Genomic DNA, 20,356 nt, shown 5'->3' with positions numbered 1-20,356 from the left:
CCCCACAAAATCACTTTTTGGATTGTGGTCCAATCTTTAAAATATTTTTGCAATGTTTTGAAAAGCCAAATTTGGAGGATGCACACAGTGTGCCAACATGTGCTATCTGCCATCACGGGAGATCAATGGACGCGTTTTGGGGGTGCAACCCCTTCCTCAATTATAAAGTAGCGTTAAGGAAGGGCTTGCTCCCCCAAAACACGTCCCTTGATCCCCCCTGATGGCAGATAGCACATGTTGACATTCGTAAATTGGTGTGCATCTTCCAAATTTGGCTTTTCCAGGGGTGATTTCCCCCCATCTGAACGCTATATCAAACCCAGTTCCTAAATACTGATGTCTGATATAGCCTTCAGGTTTTACCTAATGTGAACTTTGTAAGTTCAAGTTTTTTGGCTTTCTTGTTGGTTTTACACAGGCCTGTTTTATCTGAAATGGACATTTCGATTTTTGATAATGCTACTGCAAAAATTGTTATACAACAAACATGTTGGTTTGTTTTAAAAACCTTTGGTAAATGCACATGTGATTGTGCAGGTATAAAAAAGTTGCTTACTCAAGAATGTGTGGATTATTGTCTCAACACTACAATACAACACTTTTGGGGTGATGTAATTGCTGTTTTCTGCAAAAATGGGTGTTATTTCCTAAGGGCAAATCCTCTTTGCACTACAAGTGCAGTTTCAGTGCAGCTGCAAGTGCACTTGTAGTGAAATGTGTTTTTGCATTTAGGAAATAACAGCCAACAGTGCTTTGTATAAGGTTACACAATCACGACATTTTCTGGACTCAACACATTTCTGTCAGGGTCAGCTAAAACAAACACAAGCAGTAAATGTCCACCAAGAATTTCTTTTTTTTTTTATTATAAAAAGGCTTCACAGATTGTCTGGCATATTGATAGCCCCCCTACCCGCAAAGAACTCCAGGTAGCGTAACCGGACATCACAGGCACTCAGGGAGGGCAAGCCAGGACGGACACTTTCAAGCGCCGTCATTGTAGTTTGATGTAGGATTCCGGCCTCAGGCCCAACTGAGCCAGCATAGTTGGCCGAATGTTTCCTTAAAAAGTTATGGAGAACACAGCACGCCAGTATAATAGGGTTCAGTTTATACTCCGCCATATGGATGGGTGTCAGAAATAGTCGAAACCGGCTGGCCAGGATTCCAAATGTGTTCTCCACCACTCTTCAGGCTCTGGCCAGCCGGTAATTAAAAACCCTCTGTTCCGGGGTGAGGGTCCTCATTGGGAATGGCCGCATCAAGTGGTCCCCCAGCGCAAACGCTTCATCAGCAACGAACACAAATGGGAGTCCTTCAACATTGTCCTCTGGAGCTGGCAAGTCCAAGCTGCCATTCTGGAGACGCCTGTAAAACTCCGTCTGGGCGATGACTCCACCATCGGACATCCGGCCATTCTTCCCCACGTCCACATACAGGAAGTCGTAATTAGCCGACACCACCGCCAACATCACTATACTATTGAACCCCTTGTAATTATAATAGTACGACCCCGAGTTGGGTGGTGGGACGATGTGGACGTGTTTCCCATCAATTGCCCCTCCGCAGTTAGGAAAGTCCCACCGCTGGGCAAAGTGGGAGGCCACAGTCTGCCATTCCTGTGGCGTGGAAGGAAACTGTTGAGGAAAAAACAATAAACATTACTATTTTTTCACAGAAACATGGCAAGCAGATTAGGCACAAATATTATGTGGCAACCTCCAGATAGCATTTAGTAAGGGGAATTTAACAAGGCCAAAGTATAAGGTACACCTATCATATTCCCCCTCCCCCCCTCTCATGGGCCATTTCTAACATTATAGGGGGGGGGGGGAATCTTGGACAGGTAACCCTCTTCACTTCATTGAGAGCTGAATGCCTAAATAATGGGTATTTCTTGGAACAGCCCCTCCTTAGTTACGCTATTGGCAGACCACTGGACAGGTAAGAAGTGTCATAATACAAAGATATAAATAACATTGTACACATTTGAGGACATTTGGACATTCTGCTATTACCTATCAAGATAATAATAGAATACAAAAACTTGAAACAGTACCATTGGAAAGTATACAGGCAGGCCCTTGCACTACATGCTTTCGGCAATTCATCCATAAATCTGACCAGTAAAGAGGTGGGTATAGTGTGTATGGGTTTGGCAAAGTCAGCAGATAGATGATTGAGGATACATAGAGAATTGGGATCAGCTGACTTAGCAGTTGGGGGAGGGAGGGTTACAAAAAATTATTTGGGGACACCAACAAAAAAAAGCCTCTGGCACTCTGCCAGAATTTAAATCAAAAATAACATTTCCAAACATTTTAGGGGGTGTTTGGGGTAAAGCACTACTATAGAGATGATAAAATACATTGTTAAGTGACTACATGAGGTGAATATAGGCCAGGAGACACCATGCTGGGGAGGTTATTGAAGGGCAAATATGTATGAAGGACCTAAAATAATAATTACATAAAAATCCAGCATGCATGAGAACAAAGGGGACATTCACAGCATATTACAATCATGGTAATTAGGGAATGAGGAAAGAAATACAATATATTAGCAAACATTAAATACAATAAAATGTGATATAAAAGGATAAAAATCTTACCTTCATATACTCCTTCTGCAGGACCTGTATGATGGCAGAACAGGTCTCTGGGATGATGATACCCAGAGCCTGGGGGGAGATGCCTGTCGAGAACTTCAAGTCCTGCAGGCTTCTCCCTGTCGCCAAATACAGCAGGGTAGTGACCAACCTCTGCTGCGGAGTGATGGCTTGCCTCATGCAGGTATCCTGCCTGCTGATATAGGGGGTCAGCGAAGCAAACAGACGGTGAAACACGGGGTCCATCATCCTGAGAAAGTTCCTGAAATCATCAGGATTATTCTCAATAAGGCATATGAGAGAACTGGTCACGCTGAAGCAACCAATTCTTGGTCCATGAACTCCTCCCCACCCTGTTCATGGACTAGACTTGTGTCAAGGTCAGGACCCCAACACCAAGCCCCCGCACAGCACGAACTCTACGAGGAGTACGCATACGAAACATGGCTAGAAAACGGTTGGCTGCTCAGAACGAAGTAACAGAACGCACTGAAGAACAGCAAGGCCTGTGAGGAGCGACCTGAAAACCAGTAACAAACGAACAAGAATACAATGACTACTTAAAGTCACGCGGAACTTGCTTGCACGCACTTAAGAGCAGATACAAACCCACAAGCACAAACTGAACGGCAGAAAACGATCTGAAAGCCACGAGTCTGAAAAAGCGCGAATTGTCTCTCACCAAACTTTTACTAACACGAGATTAGCAAAAGGAGCCCAAAGGGTGCCGCGCTTGGTTCTGAACCGGCCTTTTCTAGTCTCGTCGTACGTGGTGTACGTGACCGCGTGGTTGGCGATCGGAAATTCCCACAACTTTGTGCAGCCGTGTGTAGACAAAAAAAGTTTGAGCCAACATCCGTCGGAAAAAATCCTAGGATTTTGTTGTCGGAATGTCCGAACAAAGTCCGACCGTGTGTACGCCCTATAAGAATGGGATGCCATTAAAGTTTATGTGTGTGTAAAGGCAGGTGTCCCAATACCTTTAGTAATATAGTGTATATGAAATTGCTGCATTTCTATTGATAGTGTGAAAATATTTTGTGGTGGAGTACGGGGAGAAGCTGTCTCTTTGCTCCTGAATCTAAACCCCTGGGGGGACACAGTTACGTCACAAAGGTCCAATTGTTTTAAAACTATTAAATTGCCTTTGAAGTTCTTTTGTAGTCATCTGTGGGAAAGCAGAACAATAGTTAAAGTCTATCTAAACCCATGAAGAAAAATGTATTATGTTGCAGCTTAACAATCCTTAGACATGGTGGATGCATTAGCTTTCTTTTTTCAGGTTTTTCCCCTTTATTTTCACCTAGAGATCTTGCCAGTAACACATTTCCTGTCCAAGGATGACAACACTCACTGTACTGTATCCAAAGAGATGCTGCATTGTCACACTATGGTAGGCAGTATGTCATGACTATAGAACATCTCTATATCAAAGAGGGAAGGTGTTCTGTAGTCTCCGGACAGAACTGTGAACTGTACTAACTAATAACAGCACAGACAGAGAGCACAGAACATTCTTAATTATTTGGGTATCTGGCAGGATGAACAGGTATTTTTTGCACATATCAGACCGATCTAACAAAATGCTTTCAAATGTATAATTACCAGATCAAAAGGGAGCAAATAAGAGAAGTTTATTGTTAGGATTTATATACACTTTGAAGCCTTCTGGTCGGGGAGGCACAACAACATATACCTGGTCATGAGGGGGTAAAGCAGTACATGTTTGCATCTGATGTTTATCTAGTCTTTGACATCATTTGCTAAGGTGACTCAGGTCCCATCCTGGAAAATACACGGAAGCAGATGTGGGACAATCAAACAACAACTTCCTCTTGTCATCTGTCACCTGTGTCTCTGACGTGCACAGATATTTACCTGGTTGCACCTGGTTATCAGACCAAGCCCATACCTTGAGATTAAAGGAAATCTGCACTGGGAAAATATGTAAGCTGCCACTACTACCTAGTATACTCTTCAAATGCTAGTTACCTGGCTGACCTGGAACAAGTATGCAAATCAGGACTTCTGACCTTTTGTCTGACTGTATGCTATTTCCAAGTCACTAACTCTCAAAATATAGGGCACTGGTGGTCAAAATACTTGATATAGGAGGCCTCAAGTGTGTCAAGGGAAGCACATAATAATCACGAAATGCCTTATAAAGCTATCAGACGTTGTAGACATGCAACAAGAGATGGTCAGAGACTATGGGCATGCTACAGAAGATGGTTAGAGACTATAGGCATGCTACAGAAGATGGCCAAAGACTATAGGCATGCTACAGAATATGGTCAGAGACTATAGGCATGCTACAGAAGATGGTCAGAGACTATAGGCATGCTACAGAAGATGCTCAGTGACTATAGGCATGCTACAGAAGATGGTCAGAGACTATAGGCATGCTAGAGAAGATGGTCAGAGACTAAAGGCATGCTAGAGAAGATGGTCAGAGACTATAGGCATGCTACAGGAGATCATGAGAGACTATATGCATGCTACAAGAGAGGGCAAAGACTATGGGCATGCTATGGGACATGGTCAGATACCATGAGCATGCTACAAGAAATGGTCAGAGACTATGGGCATGCTGCTGAAGATGGTCAGAGACTATAGGCACGATACAGGAGATTGTCAGAGACTATGTGCATGCTACAAGAGAGGGCAGAGCCTACAGGCATGCTATAGGATATGGTCGGATACCATGAGCATGCAACAAGAGATGGTCAAAGACTATGGGCATGCTACTGAAGATGGTCAGAGACTATTGGCATGCTACAGGAGATCGTCAGAGACTATGTGCATGCTACAAGAGAGGGCAGACACTATAAGCATGCTAAGCATGCTATAGGACATGGTCAGATACCATGAGCATGACACAAGAGATAATCAGAGACTATGGGCATGCTACTGAAGATGATCAGAGACTGCAGGCCTGCCATAAGAGATTGGTCATAGATGGTGAAAATGCTATAGGAGTTGTCAGAGGCTGTGGACATGCTTCAGGAGACAGTCATAGACTAGAGACATGTTAAATGAGACTATTGGAGATCACTGCTATTACAGCCCCTTGTGCTCCCTACAGCCCCCTTAAAAATGTTTTGTGTCAAATTTAATATTTCTCTCAAGAGATTAGAGGAAAACAAAACATAAAATTAGAAAAAGGACAAGACAGGAAAATGTATGTAGCAAGGCCCCCTTGGGGACTGCTTGGATTCACCTGCTCATCTGCATCGCCATGACCCTGTGAACATTCCAACCCACCTGACACTCTGGGTTCAGACATCCTTGCAACACCTTTGAGTAATACAGTACACCTTTGAGTAAGACAGTACTCAATATGTTTATATTCTGTTAACGTTTACTGGAATGCTTCAGATAAGATATAGTTGTACAAGAGAGGTAATGGTTCAACTGAGCTTTAGATAACAACACCAGCTCAGTAGAATGATACCCCTAGTAAAACAGTTAAGACGTTTGACAACAACAGGATGCTATATATACATATGTACAATGGAATATCACTTGAACATACCCTGAAAGGATAAGCAAAGTTAAGCATAGATTCTGACAATATTTCTAGAAAGAAAAACCCAGGCCGGCCTGTTCAACCTTTTTCCTAATGAGAGATGAAGCTAAACAAGGATGGTATAAGGGCCCTTTAAGTAGCAATGACAGAATGTCCCTGTTGCAGATCTGATGGTCTTCATCGGCAGTCAGAGCTCATTAACTGTATCCAATAAGGTGTAGTAACAGTGTGGTAGTATTTCTTGTGCTTACTGCAGCAAAAGATGCTTTTGTACAGTGTTCGAATAGAAGTGCAGTGAAGTGTTCCCGAAGTAAAGCTGTCTGTACACAGTGTCCCAGTAAACAACCAAGGACTTGCAAAGGTGGGCAATTGCCCTCTCACCAATGACCACACCTTCCTTTGTGATGTGACTTCTTTTCATTAAAACCTTTTTGGGCGACTTATTGCTGATCAATGGTGTGCTGGCGAATATGTACGTATGTTTGATGCTTCCAGGACCCAACTGGTAATCGCTGCAGCACCCACCATTTTATGAGCCATTTTTACCAGGAACGTGTGCGATAGAAATATTGAACAGACAGGCCGATCAAGCACCTTCCAGACAGCGACTCCCGAATAGCCGTCCTGACTGCGGACCCGCTTGTGATGATCACCTGAATCCGGAACATGAAGCGTTGGTTGCTGTATGGTCAAGTTGGTGCTGGTCAGATGTCCGATGAACAGCAGGCAGTGCTGAACCCCTTCTCGGTTAGGCGAGAAGGTTGTACAGCCGTGTGGTAGACTGCGATCTCACTCTCCCAGCACGGAGAGATCCCTCACACGCGAGGCCCGGGAAGAAGAGAGCCTGGGGCGGGTCTCTGGTTTCTTTTATAGACCTTCCCAGCAATCTCCTTGATGGTAGCAAAGCTCCCTGGGATATAGCGTCCAGGCGTATAGCCATGCAAGGGAATAGCTATCTGACAAATATGATGTCAGTTTAGTAACACCGGGCAGAGATAATATAATATACAGATAGGGCAGGGAATAACCGTTTGTTGCAATTGTAGTCCATATTGCTACATCTAAGATAGTGGAAAAGCAATAAACCAAGCCATTTAACTACTAGAAGAATATTTTCCTCCACTCCCCTGAGTAGGCACCAAAACCCAGAATACTAGTGATAGGGCTCTGATGGCCACACAATAATTTCCAAAAGACCACTGCACTGCAGATTTGGCACCAGGGATATAAAGGGACAGCCAGACTTTAGAGGGGCATTTGGCATTTTAAGAAGGAGATCACCAGGGGTAGCCTCTATATATCTTTCAGTACAAGTTTTCTTTAAAAGGATTTCCCATCCAGCTCTAGAGGATGCTATAGCCCGATTCCTGCAAAGTGATGCTAGTTTTGGGGCAGTGCACGTCTCAGCTTCCTTTATATATTCTTGTTTTACTGCCTTCCATTCTGCAACTGGAGAGATTTCCCCTTAAGAGATTCAAGTCTATGTAGAACAGTGGTTCTCAACCTTTCTAGTGCCGTGACCCCTTGAGACAATGTCCCAAGTTGTGGGGACCCCTAACAGTAAAATTATTTTCGTAGGATGGGGTGTCAGCACCCAAGGCAATACAAATAATTTACGCCCCTAACCCACTGACATTTAGTGTTCCCTGAGTCCCTTCCACTCGTACAGTTTTAAACCCCTTATGGTACATTTTAGGATGTACCACTCTTTCTCTTTGTTCTCCTTTCTTTCCCCTTTATCCCTCTCTATCCTAATTTCTTGTTTTTTTCTCCCATCCCTCTCTCTAGCTGTCTTTCTTGTTCTTTCTCTTATTCTTTCTCTCCCTTTTTCTTTGCCCCCCCCCCCCCCCTTTCCTCTCCCATCCATGTATTCCCTATTTTTATTCCTTCTTTTAATCCTTGGTGGGGGGGAATGGGATGAGTGGCGGTGCTGGCGGGGAGTTGGGATGAGTGGCAGTGCTGGGGGGGGGGGGGATCAGTGGCAGTGCTGCTGGAATTTTTGGTGTCTCGTAGCAGTGACACCAATGCTGGGATCAGGAGATAGGGTCTCCTTCAGCCTCTTCCACTTCACATTCCTCACCAGTCAGCTGACCTCTAGTCTCTGCCCCCCAGCCATGCCGTGAACTGAATGGGTAGAGGCTTAGTGGGCGGCCTCCAGGAACAGCCCAGCTCGGCAGCAACAGGCTCCAGGGACAGCCCTGCTGGGCGGCCGCGAAAAGGCTGGGAGAGTGGTGCGGGCTTCAGGAACAGCCCAGGATTTGGTGACCCCTGGCAAATCGTCATTCGACCCCCAGGTTGAGAACCACTGATGTAGAATCTATATCTGGTGGCCCATTTACAACAGAGAGTGAATATCACTCTCCATATGAAACTACAAGCTCCATACCTCAGCCCACATTTTATAGCCCATTTATAAAATGCAGGCTGTGGTGTCAAGGTTGTGGTTTGCAATGGATTCTCCCACTTGGTGCAGCAGAGAGGGCTCTAGGCATCTGTATGCTGGGGTGCCATTCATTTTCAATGGCAACGTACCTGTGCAGCAGAGAGGGCAGCAGAGAGGGCTCTAGGCATCTGTATGCTGGGGTACCATTCATTTTCAATGGCAACGTACCTGTGCTGCAGTGGCAACAAGTGTTACCGTACCACACAAATGTCATTCTCGGCCTTAATTTGATGGGTTGCCTAACCAATCAACATGGAGGATTTGAAGGTAGGGCAGGGTGAAGCCCAGTTAGATTTATAAAGTGGTTGTAAACCTCAGACATGAAATAAGAACAAAGCATTTCCATCTATTATGTGTACTTGTCTCAATCCAGAGCACTAAGTGTAATTTCTGCCTGCTGCCCCATTCCCTTGGTATCAGCATGAGTCACTTATGACAAGTTTTTCCTGACACCAAGAGAAAAAAATATGACAGGAGAGGGAGCTTCAGCCCACCGCCTGTGATTGACAGCCTTAACTCTGTTTATGTGTGCTGTGTGAAGGAGGTGTGTCCCTTCCCTCCTATCAGCTCTCTCTGAGCTTTGTAGAGTGTTACTTCAGCTCTCTGTCCCCTGCTTTCTGAAAGCTCAGACAACCGTTATAAATTCTGGACTTTTAACAGATGTTGAGAAGAGAAAACTGCAGATAAACAGGATGTTGAATTATGTAGGAGGATTTGTTTCATCTCTGTGTATCACCTGAGGCCAGTCACTGCACTGGGTATACAACTTTTAAGGACGCGTTAAACTTTTAATGATATTTTTAGCTCCCCACATCATCTGGATCTATTAATTATTCTGAGATATTGCTGTCTATAACCCTGCTGGGCATGTCCTAGTGATAGGGGGGACTCTCAATATGCCCTGTAGGACAGTAATATAAACCTGATGACGAATCAAGCCATTTTTTATCCATTAAAAAAAATGGGGCAAACAAAAAAAAACTTTTGATTGTGTTCACAAAAGAAGAAAGGAGTGCAATATGCAGAGCTTCACTACCATAGATCAATAAACTATTTTCGGCTCACGAGACTGAGTATTGTTAGGCAACAGCTATTACGCTATTTGGCTTGGGCTTTTCTCTCTGCCGGGCTGGCAATACTTTTATTATAAAAAACACTGAGACACATCATATATTTGTAAAAAAAACAGGCCTCTCGGCAATTTATTAAATAGACTTTATAAAACATATTTACACATTTTATTTCACATTAAAACATATGGAAAACTGTACATGGTAATGAATGAATACACAAGTATTTACTCTCCCCATAGAAGCATAGGGGATTTTATACCTCTCAGAAAGAGGATGACAATTCTGCCAAGCAGACTATTTAAAGGGTCACTTCACCAAGATCCAATATTCCTGTGTGGTAGATGGTGGAGAGTTCAATCACCCAATGGTTTCTTTTGTTTTGTTAGAGACTCATTGGTGAGATCTCATGAGTTCTGCTGTGAGTATTATGAGGGCTTCCCGCTCTCTCTGCTGGATTCTTTTTAATTATGGAGAATGTAAGAAATAAAAAAGGGAGTGGGGCATACAATAGTGGGTGAGAGCACCCAAAACGACCACGTGGACAGGAACAGAGTTGGAAATGGTTGCAGGAAGACCTCTTGATGGAGATTTCAAGACATATAGAAAGCCAGGTCTGATTCAGCCCACTAAGCCCCACCTATACCAAAATATTACATTTATGTGTAATGACGCTTTAAAATCATGATGTTTTAAAGACCCAGCCACCACCCATATTCAACCAATCTCCAGCCAGTTGGCTCAGATTTGGGATAACGGGCTTGACCAACCCAAGAGTTTGCGCCTGATGGCCACAGGGTCCAACTTCAGTAGCATCTTCAGTGCATTTATCACTCAAGTCCCATTGGGGTTTACTTAAAACAGTATCATAGCTCCCAACTGTCCCTGATTTGGAACAAAGTCCCTCTGTCCCTCTTTCCTCCTCATTTTGGTCTGATCTATATAGTTGTATATAAAATGCACTATTTATCTTTCAAAAAGTGTTTCCCAGTGCTGAACTTCTAAATTGCTGCATTTGTAAAGCTCAAAAGCCAATATAAAGGAATAGTAGTGGTAAAAAAGCACTTGTGGGTTTAACCAACCAATATATTTTGCATAATTCTTTTTTAAGGGGGCATGGCAGGGGGTGTGTCCTATGCCTACATACTTTTGCTAATAGGTGTCCCTCATTCCCATCTCAGAAAGTTGGGAGGTATGCAGTATTAAACCCAAAAGCAAAAATTTTACTATATTGCAGCTTACCAAGTCTTAGATGTGGTGGCTGCATTCATTTTTTTTTAAGGCTTTCTTTTTTTCTATTTTTATCTAGTGATCCATCCAGTGAGTCTGATGTTTTTCAAAAGAACACTTGCAGAAGTATCCATTACAGTGATGAGGCAAACCATATAACAATGGCAGGAGTACGTACAATGATCAGTTTTATTTAGGAAAACCTTTATCTCAAAAGGAACAAAACTGTAACTGCTTATAAAGTGGTATCTGGAGTTTGGCTTCAGTTTTTTAGTATATCTAAATCTGCTAGTACAACTAGCCCTCCCCCAGAATGACAATGTTGATATCCAAATGTGCCCCCTGTGCTCCTTCATCCAGAGTGGGGGCACTCTAATAAAAGGAGGATCACATGTGAAAACAGAGGGAAAAAGGTCTAAAAAAAAATAAAACGAATGCAGCCACCACATCTAATGACCGGTCAGCTGCAATATATTATATTTTTTGTTTTGGGTTTAATACTGTTTTAAAGATCACCCCCACCCAACTTCATCTTTAGATGGGATCAGAGGAGTTAAACATCAGGTGTATGGTTTCCCCATAGGGGGTTGCTTCTCCACTCACTTCCACAATGTTGCAATAAAGCTGTCAGTCTTTTGCAGACGGTTTTGAATTCAAGATGGAGTTTAAAGGGCCCATAAACATTCCCTTTAAAGCCCGTCACCTATAGTTAAGGACTTCTGCAAGTTGCAATGATTGCTTTGGCAATCTTCTGTTTCTTAGGAAGACCGTCCTGTAAAACCAGGTTACCCAACACACCTACTTTCCCTGAGTTGACACAGCCTATGAGTCACAGCTAGGTGTAACACGCACTGTTAGTGCCATATTCAGGACTTCCTGCTGATGACACACGAGTCAGTCCAGCTAATAGTATTACCCATCACACCTAAAATATCACTGCTAGTTGCAGCAACATGAGGGCATAACACCATTTGCAGTGTCCATGAAGTGGTGCCCCCTAGAGGCCGTGCACAATAGTGAAACAGTCTTTGTAGTGTGTTTCAATTCTCTGGCCTTCTGTTTTGACATTACGTGCGGTCTTCTTTCATCCACGGATGCTGGACTATCTGTTCAAGTGAGGGGCGGTCTGAAGGGCGTGTGGATAAACACCATCGGATTAATTTTTCACATTCTGAAAAGAGATAGAAAGAGAGACATTTTAAATATGGCTTCCCTGGGACCGGCAAACAAAGATATTTATGTAATGTTGCAGCCTATTTTAATTTTTTTAACATTTTTTATATAAAAACATTTAATACAAGCTGCAACCATGATGCTTGGTGTCACAGAGTACTATAGGTTTTCTAGAGAGAACAATCTTTATATAATCCTATATGAATATAGCAAGCAGGCAGTAATAGAAAAGGGAAGCCGTCACTCCTCTCATTCATTTACTAAAGCTAACTTCTAGGGAGATATAGGAGATGTAAAGAAATGCAGTTCTGTGTTCATAATAAATACGTTTTTTGTTTTTAAACAAGCAGTGTGGAATTTGTCAGCCACCTTCTGTTCTTGTACAGCATAGCTCAGAGTGGGACAGGAAAAAGCAGCACAAAGAACCAATACGTTCATGTGCCGACAAGAAGCATGCTTACAGGAAGAGAAAGCAATGTGATAGAGATATGATCTCATCACTGTGGTGCCTCTCCTTTCCCTTTCCAGTGAGAGCTCAGGGGAGGGTCTATGACATCCTAGGCTCAGAGGACATGGGTTGAATTCAGATCATCATTCAACCCACAATACTGAGGACATCTAGTGGCAGACAAAATGAATGCATGAGACAGTTCCTAAATGCAGATGAGCATTGCAGCAAAAGCTGTTTTTTTCTGTCTATGACGGTTCCCATGTCTTCATGTTATAGGAGACATGTCTATGAAGGTTCCCATGTCTCCATGTTATAGGAGACATATCTATGAAGGTTCCCATGTCTCCATGTTATAGGAGACATGTCTATGAAGGTTCACATGTCTCCATGTTATAGGAGACATATCTATGAAAGTTCCCATGTCTTCATGTTATAGGAGACAGGTCTATGAAGGTTCCCATGTCTCCCATGTTATAGGAGACAGGTCTATGAAGGTTTCCATGTCTCCCATGTTATAGGAGACATGTCTATGAAGGTTCCCATGTCTCCCATGTTATAGGAGACATGTCTATGAAGGTTCCCATGTCTCCCATGTTATAGGAGACATGTCTATGAAGGTTCCCATGTCTTCATGTTATAGGAGACACGTCTATGAAGGTTCCCATGTCTCCCATGTTATAGGAGACATGTCTATGAAGGTTCCCATGTCTCCCATGTTATAGCTACTAATAGTTAGTCACAATCATGTGGAATTGTTCTTTAATATTGAAGAGGTTTTGTAGCTCATCCAAGCCACCTCTTTGGTTCAAAACATTACAGAATAATTTTCATTTATCTTAATGAGTTTTTAAAGTAATATTAAAGGCAATAAAAAAAATAAAATAAAATAAAATAACAAACATGTGATACTTACCTGCTCTGTGCAGTGGTTTTGCACAGAGCAGCCCTGATCCTGCTCTTCTCAGGTCCTCTGCCGGTGCTCCTGGCCCCTCCCTCCTCTCGAGTGCCCACAGAGCAAGCAGCTTGCTCTGGGGGCACCCAAGCAGGCTCGCTCCTGAGCCACTGCTCTCTGTGTATATTCGCACACAGAGCCGTGGCTCGGCCCCACCCCCTTTTTCTCTCCTCATTGGCTCACTGACTGTGATCAACAGCAGCGGGAGGCAATGGCTCCCGCTGCTGTCTCAGCCAATGAGGAGGGAGAGTCCCCAGAGAGCTGAGGCTCTAGTGCACATTGTTGGATTACGATGGAGCTCAGGTGAGTACTGGGGGGGGGGGCTGCTGCACACAGAAGGTTTTTTACATTCATGCATAGAACGTATGAAGGTAAAAAAACCTTGATCCTTCACCATCATTTTAATAGAACTATCTATATATAATAGAACTATTTCTCTCTCTCTCTCTCTCTCTCTCTCTCTCTCTCTCTCTCTCTCTCTATATATATATATATATATATATATATATATATATATATATATATATATATATATATGTCTACTGAAATTCTGTTTTAATCTTAAGCTATTGGGGCTTGTAAACAGTTATTTTTTCCCAGCATTTCAAGTAACAAGAATAGTGGTAACATGCTAATTGAGCCTATGCTACCACCTGCTTCAGTTAACTAACCACCTGCTAACACTTCACATGCAATATGTATTATAATATTTGACTAAAAAAGAAAAAACAAATATGCATGTCTTTAGTCCCTAAAATAATAAATAAAAAGAGTAATACAAAACACTACATTCCATTTTTTACACTTTCAGAGTGAATTTTAGCTCAGCTGTCTCAATGTACATAGCCCTTTGTTAAAAACACACTTTTTAATATTACTTTTAATTATCAATCCAGACTATGCCACTTTGATCTGAAGATTCAGAATCATAACCCAACGTAAGTACATTAATAACTTGTGCCTGTCTTACCTGGGGTCACTTTGGTCCTAAAGTTTAGCTGCGCTTGTACAATTTCCTGGTCTCTTTCAAAAGGGATATCACCGCAGACCATATCGAACAACAGGATGCCCAGGGACCAGACTGCCGCTGGAACGGCCTTATATTTCCGGAAGGCCACCCATTCTGGAGGGCTGTATACTCTGGTTCCTGCAGAAATCAAAAGCTCCCTTTAGATTGAAGAATGATAATTATTCACAAACTATATACAGTACCTATATGCCACAAATATTACATGTAAAGCCAAAGAAAAAAATTGCTACTGCAATTATCTGCAGTTGCTGCAATTGCTACTGCAATTACCAAAACTCGATAGGCAGTCATGCACAGTGCAGCTTACAGTTACTTCTGAAGAGAACCAGTAAGTGCAGGAAAATCTTTTAATTTTATTTTTCATTAGGTACCACCCACATAATAAGCTAATCAACTAAAACAGAACCTTAGAACATCTGTCATGTTTTTTAATGCTGTATGTGTCTCCCTTGGGGGAAATTTCTCCATACTTCCTGTTCTAGTGACACCTCGTATCGGGGTATTACTGAGCCAGGAAGAGAGGGGAAGTTCTAAACCCATCCCATCCTATCTGAAACTAAACAAACATTTTTGTCTTTTTTTAACAATTTTTTGAGGTGCAAAAAGAGTTTACAGCTTAAAAAGCATAATTTACCATCAAAATCAGTGTAGAAGGAATCCTGCAGCACAGCTCCGGAGCCAAAGTCGATGAGTTTGAGTTCTCCTGTGTGAGTGTTGAGTAATAGGTTCTCATCTTTGATATCACGGTGTGTGATGCCATGGTTGTGGCAGTGCCGCACCGCCTCCACCACCTGCCGGAACAGGCCTCGTGCAATCCCCTCCTCCAGGTGCCCTTGTTCTGTGATCACATCGAACAGATCCCGACAGTGTTCCGGCATCTCCATTACCAGGAAGAAACTGTCTGGGGTTTCAAACCAATCAAGTAGCTCAATGATGCCCTTGTGACCCTTGACTTTCAGCATCAGAAACACTTCCATGGGCACGCGTGACAATTTACCCTAAAAAGAAAAATGGGCCGAGAATGTTAGGGGGCAAATTTCATGAAGTACCACCCATATAACAAGCTAACCAATTAAAACTGAACATAAGAACCTTTATCATGTCTAATGCTATATGTGCTCCTACTGGGCAAATTCACCCTCTCTAGTCTAAGTGGTGGCCACTGTCATTGGCAATGAAAGTGAGGAAAAATCTAAATTTTTTAGGTGCCACCAGAACAGGAATCTGCCAATGGGGACAACTGTGTAATAGGGGACTTCGCCTCACTTTGGACAGACTTCCTATTGTGTCTATGTGCAGAAAGTGAGGAGTCCCAATGGGACATATAAGACAAAAAACAAAAACATAAAAAGGGGATTTAACCATTTCCTACTAAAAAAAAGTTTTTGGATTTAGATGTAGCTGATACAATAAGGATTTACATCAACCCACAACAACCAATTAGGACCAAGGAGTCTAGTGTGAATGGACCAGTAAAAGCTCATTTCTGATTGGCCACTCTGAGCTACTGCACATTGCCATTTGCACGTTTTTTGTAAAAGCCAAAGTGTGTATAAAAACTCTTTCTGAACACATTTGTGAAAAAAATCTAAATGTTTCATGTAATATTTTAAAGGAATCTTACCATCTTTGCCCATTCCACCACTCGACTCTTCAAGATATGTTTCACGGCCACCTGGGGGAGCAAGAGATCAGTCAGTGCCCGTGAAGCAAGCCTTTCTACAATGAGCAGTTGCTGGCTGTGTATTCTTGTTATATTTACCTGTACGTGATCGGTGAGTCTTCGTGCCCCGTAGACTGTGCCAAATCCGCCACGTCCCATGAGAGAACCCAGCTGGTACAATTTATCAAAGGATGCCCGGTCTTTCCCTGTAACAAAAGCAAAGACACTTTAGTAAATAATACTTTATCATTTAGGATTAACTTGAGACTACATTTTGCTTATAAGGGATCTGTAGACACATGCAATGCAGTGTTTACCTGAATGAACACTTCATTATAGACAGATGACCACCTTTTGATGTTTACACATTATTACCAATAAAGTGGATTATCTTACCCCTCCTATGTCTCACTATATAGATTTGGGTGATACATATATACTGTTATTTTGGGTATGGGTAGCTTTGCAGTACGCTTTTCAACATTTTTGCAATAGTGTTTTTTAGCGTTTATTAGCGTTTTTTAGCATTTTTTTTTTTTAATGGTTTAAAAACGTTAAAAAACACTGATGAGCCGCGTGACCTCCCAACACAATTGCAATAAAAACAGGCATGATGTACTTTTCAAAGCACGCAGTGCTGAGATGGGATCAGGTACAATTGGTATTATGCTTGTTGGATGCATGCTTTTCAGCACTTTGCAATGTGGGCATTAAATTGAAGCATAAATGGACCCTATTTCCTAAAAACTAAACAATATCTATTGAAGTCATGTTCGTAGGGAACTCTGCCCAAATCTCACAAGTTCCAACATGTGATCACCCATGGAACACGTAGGCTTCACACATATCCCAGTGTACCCAATTACTCAGCCACCAACACCCAGAACACTGCCCCATGACTAAGAACTTCTGGTGCTAGTACAGGCTGGCGTACATGTACCAAGGAAATATCGTATGTCCTAATGATATGGTTTTATTAAATGATAATAGTAAAAAAGATAGAAGTATAATAATAACAATAGTAAACAATAACAACAGTAATGAGGATGATAAAAAATAGTAACAAGGACTTTAGAACAAGAGCATGTGATGCATTGAATATGTGTTTAACACGTGTCTGCCATTCATTCTCTGTGCATTCATATTAAGTGCTTTGGAGGGTGTAAAACATAGCACAGACTGATCTCAAACTGACCTGATCGCAAACGCTCATATACACTATCCCTATTAATAATAATAATATTATTCCACAAAATGAGAAGACACCTTATTCATCAGGTTTGATCATTCGAACTGTATTTCATTTATAGGCAGCAGCCTTCCAAAACAGCGAGACGTATTACATTTACACTAAACCATTAAATACTCGCATTACGTTACAAATGTGAAAAGCATATATGTGATCAAGACCTGCAGCTGCTGCCCACAAGGTGCTAAAACCTCAAAAATCAAGCAAAAAAAAAATCTATAACAGCCCTCGCAGTGATATAATATGATAGACAACAACAAATAGAATTGTCAGAGTGAAATGCAGTCTCTTGCAACGTGCTAAAGTGCTCCAAATAAATAGTAAGTGTTGAAGTGCTTCATATAAATTGACTGTGCCGTGTACCACACTCTCCCTCTTGTATCCCCACTCACCAGAAATAACCACCAGGCTCCATAAAAACAAAGAAAATCTCATAGTGAAGTACTGTTGTTTTTTTTTTAACAGTACTTCACTATGAGATTTTATATGTTTTTATCGAGCCTGGTGGTTATTTTGGTCACCCCCAAGATCTTTCACGTTTGGAGATCCTACTGAGGAGTCCCAGAGTCCCATCTGTTAACACCAGATCAAAGCGTGTTTGACCCCCCAGACTGCAAAGCTGAGGGTCTATTGTTTCTGGTGAGTGGGGATACAAGAGGGAAGTGTGGCACACGGCACAGTCAATTTATATGAAGCACTTCAACACTTACTATTTATTTGGAGCACTTCAGCACGTTGCAAGGGACTGTATATGAAGCACTTCAGCACTTTTTATCTATTTGGAGCACTTTAGTACGTTGCAAGAGCCTGCATTTCAATTTGACAATTCTATTTGTTGTTGTCTATCATATTATATCGAAACTGCAAGCGCTGTTATATATTTTTTTGCTTAATATTATATTTACAAAAAACTCTTAACAGCTAAAAGTAATTCTGCTTAATAATGATTAAATAATAACATTTTAGACTTTGCAAATATATATATATATATATATATATATATATATATATATATATATATATATATATATATATATATATATATATATATATATATATATATATATATATTATTGCATATATCATACAATAACATAATACAATATTATAATTTGGTATTAGAAAATAATAATAATGTTGTCATTATTATAATAGAACTATTGCGTGTGACTGAAGAGGTGGTCAGACACATCTCCTCATGCCTTCACCTTCATGCCTGGGATGATGGGCACTATAGTTTTCTGTGACAGGCGGAGAAACCCTCTGCAGTGGGTGACAGCAGCAATGCTCAGGTAGGTTGTATTAAAGCTGCAGAAGGGTGTGACATGCAGAGGGCTCCCCATTTTAAAGAAGACAGGAGCAATGCCTGGGATGATGGGCACTGTAGTTTTCTGTGACATGCAAAGGAACCCTCTGCAGTGGGTGACAGCAGCAATACTCAGGCAGTATGAAAACTGCAGATTGCAGAAAGCTCCCCATGATTTGGCTACAGCTACGCTGCACATAGGAGTGCCAGCAGCAGATTAACGGAATAAAAACTGTTCCAATTGGCTACTACGTAAATACAGGGAATTGCGATTTTTTTTTTTTTAAGTAGGTAGCACTGAGACAGTGAGAGTGAAGCTGAAGAAAGGTTTATCTTTACTGCCTACCTCCTTTAAAAATCCCTTATTGCGGTAAATCAAAATGGAGAGAGAAAAATGGAAAGCTGGGCTTACCTGAAGCAGGGCTCAGACTGTCAAGAAAACTGGTGATCATTTCCAGATCAGAGGATTCCAAAGCAATGATGTATACAAGGGATGCTCTGCACTGAGTAGGTGCCTGGGAATCCTCTGCAGTCTTCTCTGCAATATTCCTGGGTGCTGCTCTGCTTGCTGCTCTGACAGCTCTCTGAGGACCAGATCAGTTAGAGTTCCAGGTAACTGTAAAGATGAGGGAGTGGTTTGTGGAGGGCCAGGGACTCCCAGCCAATCAGGATAGAGAACTAAGACAATATTCAAATGTAAAAAGGAGGACAACCAATGGTTTTCAAGAAAAGAGAGCGGGAGAAAGTGACATCAACATTTCCTATGTTTACCATCAGCCAGGCATGAGTGGGTGTGTTACACATTGTATGTAGTTCTATTACGTTTATACACTTTATTCGTGTGTTGTTTATTTTGTTTTGAACCCACTTTTTCTAGATCTTTAAATAAAGGATTTTTTGGCTGCTGAACTGGCGCTTGTCTGTGTGTAACATGAACTATTGTAGCAAAGAGTTGCAGAACGCTATATATCCTAACATTACGGATTTTTACATCCAAAACAGAAATAAGGTTTGTAAATATGAACAAAACAGTCAAAATAATAAAGAAATCATTTAAAGAGGAAGTAAATGTCTGTCTTTGAATGTTACCTATACACAGTGGTGTAGTGGGTAGCACTTTCGCCTAGCAGTAAGAAGGGTCACTGGTTTGAATCCCAACCACGACACTACCTGCCTGGAGTTTGCATGTTCTCCCTGTGCCTGCGTGGGTTTCCTCCGGGTACTCCGGTTTCCTCCCACACTCCAAAGACATGCTGGTAGGTTAATTGGATCCTGTCTAAAAATTGTCCCTAGTATGTATGAATGTGAGTTAGGGACCTTAGATTGTAAGCTCTTTGAGGGTAGGGACCGATGTGAATGTACAATGTATATGTAAAGCGCTGCGTAAATTGATGGCACTATATAAGTACCGGAAATAAATAAATAAATAAATAAAGCCCATAATAAGGCTTACCTATGGGTAGTGTAAATATCTCCTAAACCTACGTTGTTTAGGAGATATTTACTGTACATGCAGCCAGTGAAATCACCGTACAGTTCCTTCAGAGCCCTGTGCTGTGACCGGCGGCTTCCGTGCGCATGTGATGTCATCGCAGTTCCAGCCAGTCACAGAGCCGGAGTTCGCGAACCCGAAAGGAAGAGGGGCAAAGATG

The 20,356-nt window shown here is 41.9% G+C and overlaps 1 protein-coding gene across 1 annotated transcript; it reads right to left on the bottom strand.

The window, feature by feature from the left end:
• Window positions 1-9,751: 9,751 nt before the first annotated feature.
• Window positions 9,752-19,321, bottom strand: PIM2 (Pim-2 proto-oncogene, serine/threonine kinase). The gene is made up of 6 exons (XM_073599794.1): window positions 19,117-19,321; window positions 16,249-16,355; window positions 16,111-16,161; window positions 15,121-15,484; window positions 14,427-14,603; window positions 9,752-12,051 (listed from the first exon to the last, which is right to left on the bottom strand). The coding sequence occupies exons 1-6, from the start codon at window positions 19,154-19,156 to the stop codon at window positions 11,948-11,950; spliced, it is 843 nt and encodes a 280-aa protein (XP_073455895.1). The 5' UTR covers window positions 19,157-19,321; the 3' UTR covers window positions 9,752-11,947.
• Between the last annotated feature and the right edge of the window lie 1,035 nt (window positions 19,322-20,356).

The sequence above is a fragment of the Aquarana catesbeiana genome, linkage group LG09 (assembly GCF_042186555.1).
Source record: "Aquarana catesbeiana isolate 2022-GZ linkage group LG09, ASM4218655v1, whole genome shotgun sequence".
In the NCBI taxonomy this organism is placed as follows: Eukaryota; Metazoa; Chordata; class Amphibia; order Anura; family Ranidae; genus Aquarana; species Aquarana catesbeiana.
Note: the sequence above shows the minus strand (reverse complement) of the source record. Positions and strands in the feature narration are given on the sequence as shown.